At 39.2% G+C, this 18708-nt stretch overlaps 1 protein-coding gene and 3 gene segments (V, D, J or C); 2 read left to right on the plus strand and 2 right to left on the minus strand.

Moving 5' to 3' along the window:
• Positions 1-1614: 1614 nt before the first annotated feature.
• The window catches only part of LOC306707532 (Ig kappa chain V region Mem5-like), a 39709-nt gene continuing 22615 nt past the window's right edge, over positions 1615-18708 (plus strand). Inside the window, exons 1-2 of the V gene segment in view lie at positions 1615-1678; positions 1870-2167.
• On the minus strand, positions 5705-7684 carry LOC306707533 (Ig kappa chain C region, B allele-like). The segment is given in 2 exons: positions 7669-7684; positions 5705-6255 (listed from the first exon to the last, which is right to left on the minus strand).
• Positions 11035-18708, minus strand: part of LOC306707531 (Ig kappa chain V-III region MOPC 63-like) — a 28319-nt gene continuing 20645 nt past the window's right edge. Inside the window, exons 3-4 of the V gene segment in view lie at positions 12356-12391; positions 11035-11556 (exon numbers count right to left, since the gene is read on the minus strand).
• tspan37 (tetraspanin 37) lies at positions 14916-18587 on the plus strand. The gene is made up of 7 exons (XM_079175036.1): positions 14916-15116; positions 15374-15565; positions 15640-15714; positions 15818-15916; positions 16378-16530; positions 16637-16720; positions 17371-18587. The coding sequence occupies exons 1-7, from the start codon at positions 15054-15056 to the stop codon at positions 17446-17448; spliced, it is 744 nt and encodes a 247-aa protein (XP_079031162.1). The 5' UTR covers positions 14916-15053; the 3' UTR covers positions 17449-18587.

An 18708-nucleotide genomic window follows, 5' to 3' on the forward strand; every position in this document is an offset into this window, starting at 1 on the left:
TGCTCCTAGAGTAGAGGGATGGGGGGGTCTTTTACATGTCTGTGTTCAGGGGCCCGTGAGCTCAGGATTCATCCAGGATATGAACGATTCAAGTTAGTTTACATTCTCCTAGTTTGACCCAAGAGGGCGGTATTCATCTTTGTGGAGCAGAAACACACAGACGACACTCGGGCGTGAGTTTTCACCCACATTCATTAGAATTTGAATATCTGCTGCGCTTCACTGCACATCAGCCGTTTTTAAGGCGCCACGTCTTGTGCCTGGTAACATTGTTTTAATCTATCACACTCACACAAACCTCCATAATGAAGATGTTACTGGTTTCCCTGCTGATGCTGGCAGTCTACACTCAGGGTGAGACACTGATTTGATTTATTTTACTCTATAGCTCCTGCACTAACCAACCTTTACATAAACAGAGTAATTTAGGGTTTTAAGTTTGAACTGTTCTTTATATAATGTATTGCATACATTATTTTCTTGTAGGATCGACGGGCAATCCGTCTGTGACTCAGTCTCCTGTATCAAAGTCTGCTGGAGTGGAAGAGCGGGTTTCTCTGAGCTGTACAGCCAGTGCAGGCGTTGATGATGATCTCAGTTGGTACCTGCAGAAACCTGGACAGCCTCCCAAACTGCTGTTTTACAAAATAAGTAGCCGTCAATCTGGTACTCCCAGTCGTTTCAGCAGCAGTGGATCTGAACCTGACTTCACTCTGACTATCAGTGGAGTCCAGGCTGAGGATGCAGGAGATTACTACTGTATGGGAGCGTATGCGAGACTGTGCACACAGTGATACAGAGTCGTACAAAAACCTCCCTCAAATGAGACGGCGTACAGATTGCTGTGGTGCAGCTGTGACCGGTTGCAGGAGATGCTGATTTGCACCACTGCTCACCTGAACATTAGCACAGTCGCCCGAAGCACAACCACACAGACACTTCCTGAAATTCACCCCCAGTCAAAAGGGGGAAGTGAAACTCTGATTTTCATGTCCCTGACATTCAGGGTTTGTTCCCCTTTACAGCTCCAGATGTTCAATTATAGAAATGAAATGAATGCAGAAGACATTCATTCCTCTTTTAACTCAAAAGCTAAAGTACACTTTGTGACATATGTTGCACATTTATAAGCAAACAGGTTATAAAATGAAATGCAGAACACATGGCAGATGTGTTTCTGATGTGTTTCATTAAACTAACATCAAGACTCAGAGAGTAGACCTCAACGGACACGTTAGCTTTGTCTTTGAAAGATTTCCTCTCTGTCGTGAAACAGCACGTTGTTTCTTTATGCAGTTGTCTTGAAAACAAGGAGGGAAATTAATCAGTGTCAGGTGATATTGTGTTCAACATGGATCCATTTGCAAGAAATGGAAGTGTACACATGTTAGTGAGACATGGAACATTAAAAACAGGTTTAAAAAAAGAGAAAAAACATAGAAAAGTTTCAAGATATGATGAACTGTCACGACACCTCACCTCTGCTTTTTCAGTTTCACAAGGACAGATGTGTGTTTGCCTTCTGAAATGTATTTTGCATTATTTGAATGCATCACTGCTCCTCACAGCTTTAAGTTCTCATGTCACAGAAAGTCTGAACTGTTTTCATGCACTCTCACTGAAAACTGCATCAGGATGAAGTTGTCAATGATTGTCATGTTGGCTTTTCTGTGTCAGGGTGAGAGATTTTGAAAATGTATCTGACATTATAGGAGTATTTTATGTGTGGTTCAGTTTCTGTTCTTTTCATGTTTGGATCCAGGTTTCTTTCTGTCTTTATCTTCTTAATATTATAGTTTGAACTCATGCTCCATGTTGTTGAGCTATCCTACATTTCTTCTGAAGGTCACATTTCCTTTTTCCCTTCAGAATCTTCTGCAAACAATTTTCTGACTCAGACTGACAAATCCAAGTCTGTCAGTCTTGGAGGGACTGTGACCATCAGCGCCACAGGGAGTTCAAATATTGGCAGCACTCTCGATTGGTACCTTCAGAAACCAGGACAGGCTCCCAAACTTCTCATATACTATTCATCAACTCTCTTCTCTGGAACTCCGTCTCGATTCAGTGGCAGTAAATCTGGTTCTGACTACACTTTAACCATCAGAGGTGTTCAGGCTGAAGATGTTGGAGATTACTACTGTCTGGGCAACCATGGAGGAGCGTTCACACAGTGATTTAGAGCCGTACAAAAACCTCCTTCAGTTTGATAGAAGTGAAAACAGCCGGCTGCAGGTGCAGAGAGTTGGTGGAGAGACTGTGATGAGGAGAACTGGTCCAGTGAACACGAGAGTCATCAAGCAGAACCACCATGAATCTAAATAAAACTGAAACAAACTCACAGACGCTCTTCTACAGACACTAAAACTAAACTTATATTCTTTTCAGTTCATTCAGTCTCTTTATGAATAAACTGGGGAGGTTAGATTCTTGTTGGACCACAGCCTCTGATATACAGTATATATATATATAAAACAATCCTTAACTGTAGCTCTAATGATTGCTGCTTATAACACTATAACAACAGTCCAAACACAAAACAAAATATCCATTTCATTACTTACATACAACAATCTCTTATCAGGTATAATATCAGAATATATTATAAAATGAATGCAAAGACACTGAATCATTATAATCCACAGTTTTATTTAAATGTTCATGTCGCATTTTTGATTAATCACCAGTTCATCTTGGAGTGAAAACTAATAATTCAGTTTAATTTGAAAAGTAATGAACATAAAGAAGAATATGCAGAAGATCAGTATTAGAAAGCAACAAACACACTCAAACACTGAGCAGAGAGCTGTGAAACAGAGGAGATCTGTAGCTTCATCCAGATCTCTATCAAAGAAGCAGCTTCATTTCCACACAGGAAGTGTTGCTGAAGCTCTACTCTGAGCAGCGGTCAGGGTACAGGGTTTGAGTGACAGGGCTCTGTCCATTCAGACTGGCCTCACAGCTCACTGAGCCCGCCTTCCTCCACTGGTCTGCAGGGAGGCTCAGGGTGCTGCTCCAGCTGTAGTGGCCGTCCCTCCCCAGGACCCCCAGGCTCTGTGACACCCCTGAGGAGCTGCTGCTGCCCCCCACCTTCCAGCCCAGACTCCAGGCTGAGGGGAAGCCCCCGCTGGCCAGACACACCAGTGTGGCTGTGCCGCTCTGCAGCTCCTCTCTGGAGGGGGGGAGGACGGTCAGGGTGGGCCGCACGACGCCCACTGGAGGAGAGAGAGGGGGGGGGGGGGGAATATAAAAGATGAGAATTAAGATTAGTAATAAAGAAAAATTAACATCCTGTTAATTTCTTATATTTGATCAAATAAAACAGAATAAGTTGTGTTCCTGTTGCACTCATAAATCACTCCGTATCAGACCATCGGCCACATGATTCAAGTATAAATGTAAATAAAAAGGTTCATCGATAACGATTATTGAAACATCTTCATGTGTTTTATAATGTTTGACAGAGAATAACTGACAGTTTAAAAACTCATGTGAATACAGTTAAAACCTTCTTCATCTGTTTCTTTCACTTCCTTTTCACTACATGTAAAATGAATGAACCGTGAACACAAAGATAAGCTGCATTTACTGATAAAATCATGTGTTGAACAGGAATCCACATCACATTTAAATCATCAAATTATTTGATATTTTCAAACTAATTGATTAAAAAATTATGATATATGTTTTATATGTACATGTTTTGAGAATGAAAAGTCTTAGTTCACCAAATTTATATTGATTTTTAAGCACACAGGGGAAGATTTCAATGAAAATAGAATATTATATTGAAAATATATGAGTTATTTAAACTCTCTTTAAATGTAATAACATGCAAGAATGAATCTCTTTTAGATTTCTGTAAAGTTTCTTCTCAGTTCGTGAGGTCAGCTTGATGAAATAACAAAAACTAACCAACAACCTACAAACATGATCTTGATCTGAGTCTTGTAAAATATTTGTTTTAAGTTATATTTTATATGCGTTGTTATAAAATAGAAATCTCTGGTACTTACAGTCAATGATGAGTTTGGTTCCTCCACCAAAAGTGTACCACAGTGATACAAACTCATTAAGTGGCCGTACAAAAACCTCCTGCTCTGTGAACAAGCATCTATCCTCTGAAACACTCTCTGCTTTTTATAACAATACATAACAATATATACTTTCTTGAGTCTAAAAAGTTGTTCTAATGATATGGATTAAAATGATCATATAAATTAAATCAATTATTACATTTTTCTTGACTTTTCTAAACCTGACAGAGAAACAATTACAGTCTCTGTGTAACAAAGTCATTTTTTCACAGGTTTATATCAGTTGATGGTTAAATTAACATGATTCTTTTTAATAATGATAATTAACAAAATCTTATTAATCAGAATTTAAATATGTTACTCATGCAGAGTAAAGCCTGTCAGTAAATGAAATGCAGACAAACACACACATGATACCAACCACAGTGAAAACAAACGTTTCCTTAAATCCTCATCTGCTCTTCTAACATAAATATTTTCTTTTATTCCATTAAGATCATCGATTGTGTTAAATCAAGCAGTATTCCTCCTGGTTTTGTGTCCCACGTTGCCTTCAGTCTGTTGAGAGCAGAGAAATCATTTCCATAGAGAGGAGGCTTTGCATCGTCAGCTGATCCTCCAGTGAACTCAGAAGGTTTATAGTCCTGTGAGTTCAACACTGCAGGACTCAGATCTGTCAGTCAGCACAGCAGGAACCACAACCACCATGACTCTGATCACCATCCTCATCTGGACGCTGGCCTGCTGCTGTTTCACAGGTTCACTCACTCAGCAACACTTCAAACATGACGTGCTGCCTTTTCTCTCATTTATTTCTGCTGATTAATGAATGATTTGTTTCTGTCTGCAGGATGCAGCGGTCAGGTGACTGTGACTCAGCCTCCAGTAGTGACATCTAGTCCAGGATCCACTGTCACTCTCACCTGTAAGACCAACCAAGCTGTTGATTCAGACTTTTTTGATCGTGATTGTATGTTCTGGTATCAACAGAAATCTGGACAGCCACCAAAGCTTCTCATAGCATATGTGAGCACACGTGAATCAGGAACACCAGCTCGGTTTAGTGGCAGTGGAAGCAGCTCTGACTTCACTTTGACCATCAGTGGAGTTCAGGCTGAAGATGCAGCAGTTTATTACTGTCAGAGTATTCATGAAATCAACAGTGCTGACGTGTTCACACAGTGATTTGTAGTCGTACAAAAACCTCCCTCAGTCAGACTGCAGAGACTCTGAGCTGTAACAGCAGGAACCGACTGCAGCTGCTGAAGAGGAAGAGACTCTGACACAGACCACTGAGCACAGAGCTGACAGTAACCTCACCAAGCACTCACTACATATTCACACTAATAATTCAATTAAAACATTTTTTTAAATGTAATGACACCACTTCATGTTCTGCTTATATTTACTGTTCCCCTATCACATATTCACAAAATCCTTTTTTATTTCATCATGATAAAAATATGAATTATTTTGTTTCTTGTATCAATATCTTCTTTTGAGTTCATTTAAAAAAAACAATCAAATAATTACAATAATATTTACATGATGAATCCAGAGTTTTTCATTTCAAACAGAGAGGTGTATCATTTTAAAGTTAATAAACCATTTAATTTCTTACTCCTCTTCTTAAGATAAAAGACCAAACACTTCATGTTATTCATCAGTGAAAGCTTTTATTAGCAACAACATCAATCATTAACATGACAGTTATGAAACACACTCACATCTAGCTGCTGAACATTACTCTCTAAGTTGTTGTTGTCCAACACTTTACAGCAGTGTTGTTCTCTGCAACACAAAGCTTTAAATTACAAACTCATATCGATCAGAGCAGCAGGTGTGCTCCTCCTGCTCCCCCCACACAGAGCTCCCGTCCTGGGCTTCAGCCTGCTCCTCTAGGCCTCACACTGGCTCCTGTGGAGGGACTGGGTCTGGCTGTGGTCATGATGGAGGACCCTGCAGGTGTACAGCTCTCCTTCCATCCAGCGCTCCCGGCTCAGGCTCAGGGTGCTGCTGCTGCTGTAGCGGCCGCTCTTCTCCTCCTCTGAGCTGCTCAGGACCCCCTCTGTAACCTCTGTGTCGTCCACCTGCCAGCTCACCACGGCTCCCTGAGGAGAGTAGCCAGACAGCAGGCAGGTCAGCGTGGCCGAGCCCCCGGAGAGCTGCTCAGAGGAGGGGGGAAGCAGAGAGACCGAGGGCCTGACCATGGGGCCAGCTGGAGAGGAGAGCAGAGACACACAAGGAACAGATTAACGTCCAATGTGGGAGAGACGGCTGGAGATGAGACAGTTATGATACATGACAGAGGTTAACACCACTGTGGGTTAGCTGTGTGCTGTGATCAGACAGAGGAGAGGAGACATGGGAAGAAATGAGGGTTTAACAAATGAAACTAAATGGTGAAACCTAATTCAATCTTCTACTGAGGCACTGATCATTAATCACTAAAAATGATGTAAAAAGATACAACGTGACTTAGATGTTAATGTGATGGACAAGTTAAATGAATGACCTTTACATTTTATGTTCATATCTTTTATATTATGTTTGATAGAAAATGATTCATCTCGTAGATGATTTTCTCGTTGAAAACAATGTAACATCTGTAAACAGTTAACGACTTTGTCATCTGTCTGTTTCACTTCCTTTCACCGCTTTAAACCAACGGACTGTGAACACAAACTGCAGCGACGCTGAATGTACATATAAACTCACTCATTTGTTTTAAAGGAACATTAGATTTTATATCTAACGGCTGTTTAAATGTTACAAATAAAAAAAGAACAAAGATAGCATGGTCTTTTCTGAATGTCAAAAGATCGACAATATTTTTACTAAACATTGTGAAACACATTTGGTTGAATAAAATATACATATTTATGTTATCATATGTCACAATAAACATCATATATGAAACCATAACGATATTAATTTCTAAAATGTATCTAAAATATGACATTAGCCAAGCTTAATAGAGGGCAAAAAATATCCAAAACATATAAATTATCCAACATAACTGTGTTTTATTACATTCCGATGAAAAAGTCAGTATAACATTTCATGTTGTAGAAATTATGAATCTGGTCTACTTACAGTGAATGATGAGTTTGGTTCCTCCACCAAAAGTCCACCACAGTGATACAAACTCAATAAGTGGCCGTACAAAAACCTCCTGCTCTGTGAACAAGCATCTATCCTCTGAAAACTCACCTTTTCTCTGGTTAAACTGACCAATTAATATTGTATTTAATGGACAAAATGATTTAACTCAAATTACCTACAAAATAAATGTCTTTTTTAATAATTTAATTGTACATTTTTACAGTTTTGAGACAAACTGTTAATTTTCCCTCGTCATATATTTCTATTTTTGAAATTATATTACATCATTTGCAAAATGCATAAATATGTTTAAAAAAATCTTGAATTAAAAGATAATAAGATAAATCACTCCAAAGTATAATGTGTCTGTGCATATCCTATTGGTAAATATAGAAAAAGACAAATACATATTATACCAACCACAGTGACAACATTTTAATCCAAACGTTGAAAATCCTCAAAGCTGCATATAATCTATTTCTTCCCATCAAAGTAACATCATAAATATTGTTAAATCAAGCAGTACTCCTCCTGGTTTTGTGTCCCACGTTGCCTTCAGTCTGTTGAGAGCAGAGAAATCATTTCCATAGAGAGGAGGCTTTGCATCGTCAGCTGATCCTCCAGTGAACTCAGAAGGTTTATAGTCCTGTGAGTTCAACACTGCAGGACTCAGATCTGTCAGTCAGCACAGCAGGAACCACAACCACCATGACTCTGATCACCATCCTCATCTGGACGCTGGCCTGCTGCTGTTTCACAGGTTCACTCACTCAGCAACACTTCACACATGACGTGCTGCCTTTTCTCTCATTTATTTCTGCTGATTAATGAATGATTTGTTTCTGTCTGCAGGATGCAGCGGTCAGGTGACTGTGACTCAGCCTCCAGTAGTGACATCTAGTCCAGGATCCACTGTCACCCTCACCTGTAAGACCAACCAAGCTGTTTATTCAAGCTCTACTTATGGTGATTGTATGTTCTGGTATCAACAGAAATCTGGACAGGCACCAAAGCTTCTCATAAAATATGTGAGCACACGTGAATCAGGAACACCAGCTCGGTTTAGTGGCAGTGGAAGCAGCTCTGACTTCACTTTGACCATCAGTGGAGTTCAGAATGAAGATGCAGCAGTTTATTACTGTCAGAGTTACCACAGTGGATACGTGATCACACAGTGATTTGTAGTCGTACAAAAACCTCCCTCAGTCAGACTGCAGAGACTCTGAGCTGTAACAGCAGGAACCGACTGCAGCTGCTGAAGAGGAAGAGACTCTGACACAGACCACTGAGCACAGAGCTGACAGTAACCTCACCAAGCACAAACCTTAATGTGATCTCTGCTTCTCACCTCAAAGTATAATTTTCACTATTTTCAGATTGCAGCAGGGACGTCTTGTTCCTCAGCTTTGGTTGCTGCATTATCAGCCTGACCTTGGTTCAGTCAGACAGCTACCTCGAAGCCAATCACACCTTTTTCTCATTTATGGGCCAAAAACTATTTTGCTTTTGACTCTGAAGCCTTTGTGTTTAGACAAACTACTGACTGTTCTTGTGTCTCTGTCCCAAAGCACAGCATGACCTTTCATATTATTTGGTACATCTTAAGAACTTTTTAGTTATTAGGGACTGTTATCCCTTAAAATGTGCCGATTTACAGTGAAATCCTACGTTTCCATGTCTCTACATCTCCAGTCAGTGTCTTTAACCACTGAACCATTTCCAGCACCGATCAACCCAAAGAACCAGACAGAGGAAGAATATCAGACTGAATCTGTAGAAACTTCGTCTTCATCATCCTGCAGAGAAACAAAGTTTACAGACTTCACACTGAAACGGATTCACGCTGATATTATATATGATTCTAATTATTCTGTGTGCACTCAGTACATCTTATATATTTCTGATAGCTCAGCTGATTGAGAAGGAATTTTACAGTCTGAAGGTTGTTGGTTTGAATCCCTCCTGGACTGTATTGTCTTTTCCTCCTGTCAACCCTCAGAGGCCTGTTTCATAAAGGTTTCTCTTATTGTGAAAAGCCTCGTTTGAATGAGCCAAACAAACTGAACGAGGATCAGTCTGTTTCAAAAAGACAATTCATCAATTTTCTCAGAGGAATAATATCGTTCATTCATCCATAAACACAACTTTGGGATGAAGCCCTGAATTTGAATGAAAATGAAAGTCTCTTTAAGGGATTGTTACCCCTTAAAAACCTTAAACCATGCAGATAACGCATTAAAAACCCGTCATAAGAAAGATATTTTGGCTCAAATTCAAATATAAACCTTAAATTGCAGCCTATATGGCACAGCATTGCATTTTCTCCACTGGAAGGGACCCTACAGGGAACTTTATTATATTTTATCTACCATAGGAGTATCCAGAGGACTCTATTGCTCCGTTTATTTTCAAACCTCCTGAGTCTGTCAGTGTCATTTAACAGATTGGCATACATGATATTGAGAAGGGCTAAATACAAAATCAATGTCATGTCAATCTGGAGTTGTTGTGAACATGAACAGCCAGCAGAGAGCAGCCTGCGTCTATTCATGAGCATTAAGGCCTTTGGGACAGTTTACAAAGACAGAACCAGCAGAGAGAAGAGGAACAGAGAGTCAGAAGTTTCTTCATGTTCTTAATCAGTCCACAGAAAGATGTAGCCTCCACGTACTCCACCTCATCTCTCCCTTTCAGTTTCACAAGGACAGATGTGTGTTTGCCTTCTGAAATGTATTTTGCATTATTTTAATGCATCACTGCTCCTCACAGCTTTAAGTTCTCATGTCACAGAAAGTCTGAACTGTTTTCATGCACTCACACTGAAAACTGCATCAGGATGAAGTTGTCAATGATTGTCATGTTGGCTTTTCTGTGTCAGGGTGAGAGATTTTGAAAATGTATCTGACATTATAGGAGTATTTTATGTGTGGTTCAGTTTCTGTTCTTTTCATGTTTGGATCCAGTTTTCTTTCTGTCTTTATTTTCTTAATATTATAATTTGAACTCATGCTCCATGTTGTTGAGCTTTCCAACATTTCTTCTGAAGGTCACATTTCATTTTTCCCTTCAGAATCTTCTGCAAACAATTTTCTGACTTAGACTGACAAATCCAAGTCTGTCAGTCTTGGAGGGACTGTGACCATCAGCGCCACAGGGAGTTCAAATATTGGTGCTGATCTCAGTTGGTACCTTCAGAAACCAGGAGAGGCTCCCAAACTTCTCATATACAAAGCTTCAACTCTCTTCTCTGGAACTCCGTCTCGATTCAGTGGCACTAGATCTGGTTCTGACTACACTTTCACCATCAGAGGTGTTCAGGCTGAAGATGTTGGAGATTACTACTGTCTGGGCGCTCATGGAGGAGCGTTCACACAGTGATTTAGAGCCGTACAAAAACCTCCTTCAGTTTGATAGAAGTGAAAACAGCCGGCTGCAGGTGCAGAGAGTTGGTGGAGAGACTTGATGAGGAGAACTGGTCCAGTGAACACGAGAGTCATCAAGCAGAACCACCATGAATCTAAATAAAACTGAAACAAACTCACAGACGCTCTTCTACACACACTAAAACTAAACTTATATTCTTTTCAGTTCATTCAGTCTCTTTATGAATAAACTGGGGAGGTTAGATTCTTGTTGGACCACAGCCTCTGATATACAGTATATATATATATAAAACAATCTTTAACTGTAGCTCTAATGATGGCTGCTTATAACACTATAACAACAGTCCAAACAGAAACAAAATATCCATTTCATTACTTACATACAACAATCTCTTATCAGGTATAATATCAGAATATATTATAAAATGAATGCAAAGACACTGAATCATTATAATCCACAGTTTTATTTAAATGTTCATGTCGCATTTTTGATTAATCACCAGTTCATCTTGGAGTGAAAACTAATAATTCAGTTTAATTTGAAAAGTAATGAACATAAAGAAGAATATGCAGAAGATCAGTATTAGAAAGCAACAAACACACTCAAACACTGAGCAGAGAGCTGTGAAACAGAGGAGATCTGTAGCTTCATCCAGATCTCTATCAAAGAAGCAGCTTCATTTCCACACAGGAAGTGTTGCTGAAGCTCTACTCTGAGCAGCGGCCAGGGTCCAGGGTTTGAGTGACAGGGCTCTGTCCATTCAGACTGGCCTCACAGCTCACTGAGCCCGCCTTCCTCCACTGGTCTGCAGGGAGGCTCAGGGTGCTGCTCCGGCTGTAGTGGCCGTCCCTCCCCAGGACCTCCAGGCTCTGTGACACCCCTGAGGAGCTGCTGCTGCCCCCCACCTTCCAGCCCAGACTCCAGGCTGAGGGGAAGCCCCCGCTGGCCAGACACACCAGTGTGGCTGTGCCGCTCTGCAGCTCCTCTCTGGAGGGGGGGAGGACGGTCAGGGTGGGCCGCACGACGCCCACTGGAGGAGAGAGAGGGGAGAGGAGAGATAAAAGATGAGAATTAAGATTAGTAATAAAGAAAAATTAACATCCTGTTAATTTCTTATATTTTATCAAATAAAACAGAATAAGTTGTGTTCCTGTTGCACTCATAAATCACTCCGTATCAGACCATCGGCCACATGATTCAAGTGTGAATGTAAATAAAAAGGTTAATCAATCAAGATTATTGAAACATCTTCATGTGTGTTTTATAATGTTTGACAGAGAATAACTGACAGTTTAAAAACTCATGTGAATACAGTTAAAACCTTCTTCATCTGTTTCTTTCACTTCCTTTTCACTACATGTAAAATGAATGAACCGTGAACACAAAGATAAGCTGCATTTACTGATAAAATCATGTGTTGAACAGGAATCCACATCACATTTAAATCATCAAATTATTTGATATTTTCAAACTAATTGATTAAAAAATTATGATATATGTTTTATATGTACATGTTTTGAGAATGAAAAGTCTTAGTTCACCAAATTTATATTGATTTTTAAGCACACAGGGGAAGATTTCAATGAAAATAGAATATTATATTGAAAATATATGAGTTATTTAAACTCTCTTTAAATGTAATAACATGCAAGAATGAATCTCTTTTAGATTTCTGTAAAGTTTCTTCTCAGTTCGTGAGGTCAGTTTGATGAAATAACAAAAACTAACCAACAACCTACAAACATGATCTTGATCTGAGTCTTATAAAATATTTGTTTTAAGTTATATTTTATATACGTTGTTATAAAATAGAAATCTCTGGTACTTACAGTCAATGACGAGTTTGGTTCCTCCACCAAAAGTGTACCACAGTGATACAAACTCATTAAGTGGCCGTACAAAAACCTCCTGCTCTGTGAACAAGCATCTATCCTCTGAAACACTCTCTGCTTTTTATAACAATACATAACAATATATACTTTCTTGAGTCTAAAAAGTTGTTCTAATGATATGGATTAAAATGATCATATAAATTAAATCAATTATTACATTTTTCTTGACTTCTCTGACAGAGAAACAATTACAGTCTCTTTGTAACAAAGTCACTTTGTCACAGGTTTATATCAGTTGATGGTTAAATTAACATGATTCTTTTTAATAATGATAATTAACAAAATCTTATTAATCAAAATTTAAATATGTTACTCATGCAGAGTAAAGCCTGTCAGTAAATGAAATGCAGACAAACACACACATGATACCAACCACAGTGAAAACAAACGTTTCCTTAAATCCTCATCTGCTCTTCTAACATAAATATTTTCTTTTATTCCATTAAGATCATCGATTGTGTGAAATCAAGCAGTATTCCTCCTGGTTTTGTGTCCCACGTTGCCTTCAGTCTGTTGAGAGCAGAGAAATCATTTCCATAGAGAGGAGGCTTTGCATCGTCAGCTGATCCTCCAGTGAACTCAGAAGGTTTATAGTCCTGTGAGTTCAACACTGCAGGACTCAGATCTGTCCGTCAGCACAGCAGGAACCACAACCACCATGACTCTGATCAGCATCCTCATCTGGACGCTGGCCTGCTGCTGCATCAAAGGTCAGGATTATTTGAAACATACAATTACAAAATGGTCAGATTACAAAAAAAACCATTGCAATTAATAGAATAATTGCTGGATAAAACAAACATGTGTACATCTTAATATGAGTTAATGTTGAGTGTTTCCTCTTTTTTTCAGGATCTTTTAGTCAAGTGACTGTGACTCAACCTCCTGTAGTGTCATCTTCTCTTGGATCTCCAATCACTCTGACATGTAAAACAAACCCAAAAGTAACAGTATGGTCAGATGGAGACAGCAGAGTAAGCTGGTACCAGCATAAATCTGGAGAAGCTCCCAAATTGGTCATCAAATTGGGTATAAATCCTATGAGTGAGTTTTCTTCTAGATTCAGTGGAACAGGAGACGGAGAAAACGCTGTGATGACCATCAGTGGAGTTCAGGCTGAAGATGCAGCAGTTTATTACTGTCAGAGTGCTCATGAAATCAACAGTGCTTGGGTGTTCACACAGTGATTTGTAGTCGTACAAAAACCTCCCTCAGTCAGACTGCAGAGACTCTGAGCTGTAACAGCAGGAACCGACTGCAGCTGCTGAAGAGGAAGAGACTCTGACACAGACCACTGAGCACAGAGCTGACAGTAACCTCACCAAGCACTCACTAAAACACATCAATCCTCTTGTAACAATTAGAACACAACAATAGATACAATACAGAATAACACACCATCTTAGACTTTTATAATGTAATGGGCATTAAAGCACATCATGCTAGAAATACATTGGGTTTTCAATCTCCCCAAGGACAGCATCTGATTTAAAACTATAAATAAAGACAATAAACACAATCATTCTCAACATTGTTCAAAGCATTACTAGCAATAGAGTAAATGTAGGGCCTGTTTACTCAAGTGCTGAACGGAAGCACACATTTGATCCACTTACCTTGAGTATCTCCATTTGCACTTAAACTTCTACTCCACTGCATTTTATTGTGAAATATTGTAGTTTTCACATTAAGTTCTACAGCTCTAAGCCTTTACTTGTTACCTTGCAGATTAAGATTTTACATATAAAACAATATAATCAGCTAAAAAGATTTCAAGGAATCAAGCATCATGTATTGTCATGATGCAACACAGGGTTGCAAAACAAATAGCTAGTTGTAGCCAATTTGCTAAACTAGAAAGATATAACAAAACAAAACAGTATAGTGCACATTATTATAGATCCAACAGTATACAAAGTAGTTTAATTAAGTCCTTCCTAAAAGTTAAGTCAAAACTAATAACAATCAATTAAATAATGTACATGATAACATAACACTGACAGGGGTGATTCTGCTTCTGTTGATACTTTCTATACTTTTACTTTAGTACGTTTTTGAATGCAGGACTTTAATTATATTGGAGTGGTTTGACATCACGGTACCCCTCCTTGTTTTACTCAAGTAACTAAATAGGCCACTTTAACTAGTTATTTCTGCTTCCATTCACAAGATGGCAGTGTTGATCAGATGACTGCATCAAAAAGTCTCATTACCGTCTCACTTCAGATCACCCACCAGGTGATTTTTGCACATCACATACAAGATGTCAGGTATTGAGTCTATACTCTTCATCTCCAGCGTGACATAGTGCTAAAGCACAGTGCAGATCTCACCTCACACCATTCACTGTAAAAGGTTTGCTGCATTGCAATTGCCACCTCAAAGGTCAGCGATGTTTCCGCGTTCTTTGGGGAAGTTGATCGTTGGACATCGCGGAAGGAAAGTTTATTATTGTCTACTACAGCTATAACAAAATCACATGCCTCGAACCCTCCACGGCTTCATCCCACAGATCTCGTATTCGTTACTTAAAAGCTTCACGGTTCCGTTATGGTTGCGCCACCTTTATGATAGCGCATCTGCAGTTTGAGTTAATTATTGCGTGCTCGCTCCTCGCGGCTTTTAAAGTCTGAAAATGAGCGATCAGAGAAGAAAAACGTTCAAAACAATCCTTCAGCTTACGTGTCAACTTTTGTGGGTATGTAAGGCTTTATATTGTGTTTGGATACTGCCACTAATAATTATATTATCTATACATAATTCTTAATACGTTACCATTAATTGATGTCGTATGTGTTTATTATCATATAAAAACAGAAGACAGAAGTGTGTGTATCCTAATGTATTGACCTATATAATCTACTGTAGACGGTGGTCCTTGAGAGTTTATGTTGTTGATGTCTCACAAAGTCCTCTAGAAATATTCTGTCTTAACTAATTCTTTTTATTTACCAGGTGGTGGGGTTGGTGGTGGGCCTGAGTGGAGTCTACCTGCTGAAGAACTTGAGACAGAGCAGCTTATTTTTTTCTCACAGCTCCATCACCCTACCAGCTATCCTCGCTCTCGCCAGCGCTGCGTTTTTAGTGGCCAGCGGGTTCCTCGGCTCCTGGCTGAGCCTCAGGGATTCCACCTTTCTGCAGGGACTGGTAAGGTTTGTGCATACGTGTGAGTGTGTGCATCACTGTTTGGACTGTGCATAATAAAGTGTTTTCTTTTCCAGTTTGTTTATCTGCTGGTTATTGTCTTTTGTCTGGAAAGTACGGCTTCAGCGTTGGCTTTTTTTCACTCTACAAAGGTATAAAAGTTACACAAAAAAATCAAGTGCTTTCATGACCCGGCGGATTATTTTGGAATAATTGCACGTTTACATTCTTCACATCCACTGTCTTTTTGTTTAGCTGGATTCAGAGATTGCTCCCCTCGGTGGAGTGTTTCAGAATTACACAGGCAGCAGCCAGGACCCCAACTCTCGAGCTGTGGATGCTACACAAAAAGAGGTGTGTGTTCAGCCATAACTCATGTGAACTGGGTCGTAGAAGCATCCAAATACTGCAAACATGTTTATATCTGGTGTACAAAATGATGTAGCAGGTCTACTATGAAAAGTATCCAAAGCAGCAGCATGTACCTGAATACCAGGCTACACCATAATATCCAAAACATGAATAGAAGCACTGTAGCTGCGCACTTCATCTAATGGCAACTAGATGCTGTCTTTAAAATGGTTATAGCATCTTATCCTTATGGGGGAGTTTTTTTCCAGGGATATTTCGGCTAACAGAAGGGTACGTTTGGGCAGACCCTTAGGTATTTGTCTTGTTTGCTGTGATATTTGGCTCTCATTTGCTCCTCCTCATCTCCACAAAATCATCCATTCAAAAACAGTGCCGTTACAATAACCCTGATTAACCGATGATCTAATTTCAGAATTACATTTTTGTCTTTTGATTCCCATTAGTTGCAGTGTTGTGGGGTCCATGACTACAGGGACTGGCTAAAAACCTCGTGGTTTAACCAAACAGGAGAACTCTGGGTTCCTCACAGCTGCTGCAACTCTACATTCCCCTCCTGCAATGGGACTGTGGACCAACCGTGGCAGCTTTACCCACAGGTAGACATGTTCAACCAGATTAAATCAAACCCTCATAAACATAAGAAAAAGCTCCAGCATGAACGTCTGATTGGAGCCCTCTGGTTTTGCTGTTTCTCTCTTTCAGGGCTGCCAGGTGAAGCTGGAGATGCACTTCCAGTTTGTGCTGAGCTTTATCATCTGGGTCTCCCCACTGGTTTTTCTGGTGGAGGTGTGAAGGACTTCGTAACATTTTCTGACAGTGCAGACATCTGCATAGATCACAATGACAGTGTGTTGTGTGAGACGTGCGAGTGAGAAAACAGTTCTGATACACTTACAGTCTAGACAGAGGGGGTCAAAGAGATTTCAGTGCACCTTTGTAATTACCAAATAAAGTTGTTGGCTAACGTGTTTGCAAACAGTGGCCTATTGACACATCCAGTATATAGAAAACGTCTGCATCTAATGATTATATTCATTATTCATGAATCTGGCAATTATTTCTTCACAAGTGACTTCTTTCCCATAACCCATAGTTATTTGAGTCATTGGTAAAAATACAAATATTGATTAGTGCTGTATGAATTCAGCATGAAGTTGTTGCCAACAAAACATCTGCACATTCTAAACATCGTAGGCATTGTCCTGCTGTTCATTTGTGGGGTACTTCATATGAACAGAGTTTGGGAAGTACTGTGCTCGACATAAAATCCCTTCTTGGACTGCTGGAGGCCAGAATTGTTGCATTTCATCACAAATCATAATTGTGTATACATTTTGATTAATTCCACACTGCACTGTCTGTTGTGTGTGTGTGTCATTGTTTAATTTGTCTGTTAACCAGAGTACTATTTTCCCTTTTTTCCTCTTATCATGCAGATCATTTTGTTCCTGACAGTGGCACAGCTGATGAGGGACCATCCACATGTGGATTATCAAGCACTGGACAAAAACTAAAGACACTGTGACAGATGGGACAGTATTGTACTTTGCAAAGATACTAGTAGTACAGCATGTCATATTGTAACGTAAAAATGTGCATAACATTGCTGTTGGGATTGCTGTTACAATGATTATTGCTGAGCTGCACACCTCTCACCTGCTGAATAATACAGGTGTACTCCTGTTCACTACAAAACATGTGACATAAAAGTGGTGAAATATATTTTGTGCAGTGTGGTTGTTGGTATTTCTGACACCAAAAAGATTACAATGGTTTACGGAAAGCTGTTTATCGCTTTAGATATATTGTTGCACCTTTCAGTATTACCCTGCTGAGTGTAAATAATCAGTTATGAGTGATGTTTCACATCTTCTGTTTGGTGAATATGATGTGTTGCCGTCAAGTTGAAGGTATACAGGCCTTTTTTTTGCCTTTCTGTATCTTTCATACGCTCCATAGCTCTGTTAAACAAATCATGATGTGTGATCTGATGGTTTGTGTCTGGATATGTAGTAAGGTTACATTGTTTCTTAATTATTGGTGTGTTATTATTGTATACAGAGCACTTCTTTTTACTGTCTCTATGTGTAATTTTATAATTGTCTGAAATTGACACACTTCGGAAGGAACAGTAAACTTAATTTCCTTGCATTTTGCTGTTTGCTTTACATACAACTTACACTTGTTTTGCATAGTTCATGATCTGATTTCTTGTCCTTTATGTACCAAATTTCATGTTGCTTTCTGTATCCTGCACCCTCTATGTACTTTTATTGTTCTTGTATGTAATTGTATGTATTTGTCTTATATGGACCCTGAGTCTGAAATTGATTGATTGATGAGTGTGGAAAATACAGAAATCCCCATTAAGCATTTTCACAACAACTAACAAGGACATTTATATATATATATTAACATTAATTCACAGATGATGACAGATGATTTTCCCTATAGAGAGAAAAACAAACCAAAGAGAACATCAGGATGAACTCTATCAGTATTTTATGTGCAGTATTTATGTTGCAGAAAGCCTTTTTTTTCAATGTAGGCCAACAACAAAATGTGAAGAAGACCAGAAGTTTGTTGCAGGAAATGTAACATATCATCATTTCTGATGATATGTCTATTTCTGCACGGTGTATTCCAATTAACCAGGGGCAATGTTTCAATAAAAGTGTATTAATAAAAACTAATATCATATTCCATAGGGGTTGGTTGATATCCTATTTCTAAATGAACTGAATATATGACAGCAACACGCCGTTAAGCTCTAC

Source organism: Pholis gunnellus, assembly GCF_910591455.1.
Source record: "Pholis gunnellus genome assembly, chromosome: 15".
NCBI classification, from domain to species: domain Eukaryota; kingdom Metazoa; phylum Chordata; class Actinopteri; order Perciformes; family Pholidae; genus Pholis; species Pholis gunnellus.

Excerpts from the sequence above, each read along its gene's own strand:
- tspan37 (XM_079175036.1), top strand. The coding sequence starts at position 15,054 with ATGAGCGATCAGAGAAGAAAAACGTTCAAAACAATCCTTCAGCTTACG. Across the intron at positions 15,566-15,639 it reads CCACCTTTCTGCAGGGACTG|TTTGTTTATCTGCTGGTTAT; the intron begins GTAAGGTTTGTG and ends TTTCTTTTCCAG. Across the intron at positions 16,531-16,636 it reads CGTGGCAGCTTTACCCACAG|GGCTGCCAGGTGAAGCTGGA; the intron begins GTAGACATGTTC and ends TCTCTCTTTCAG.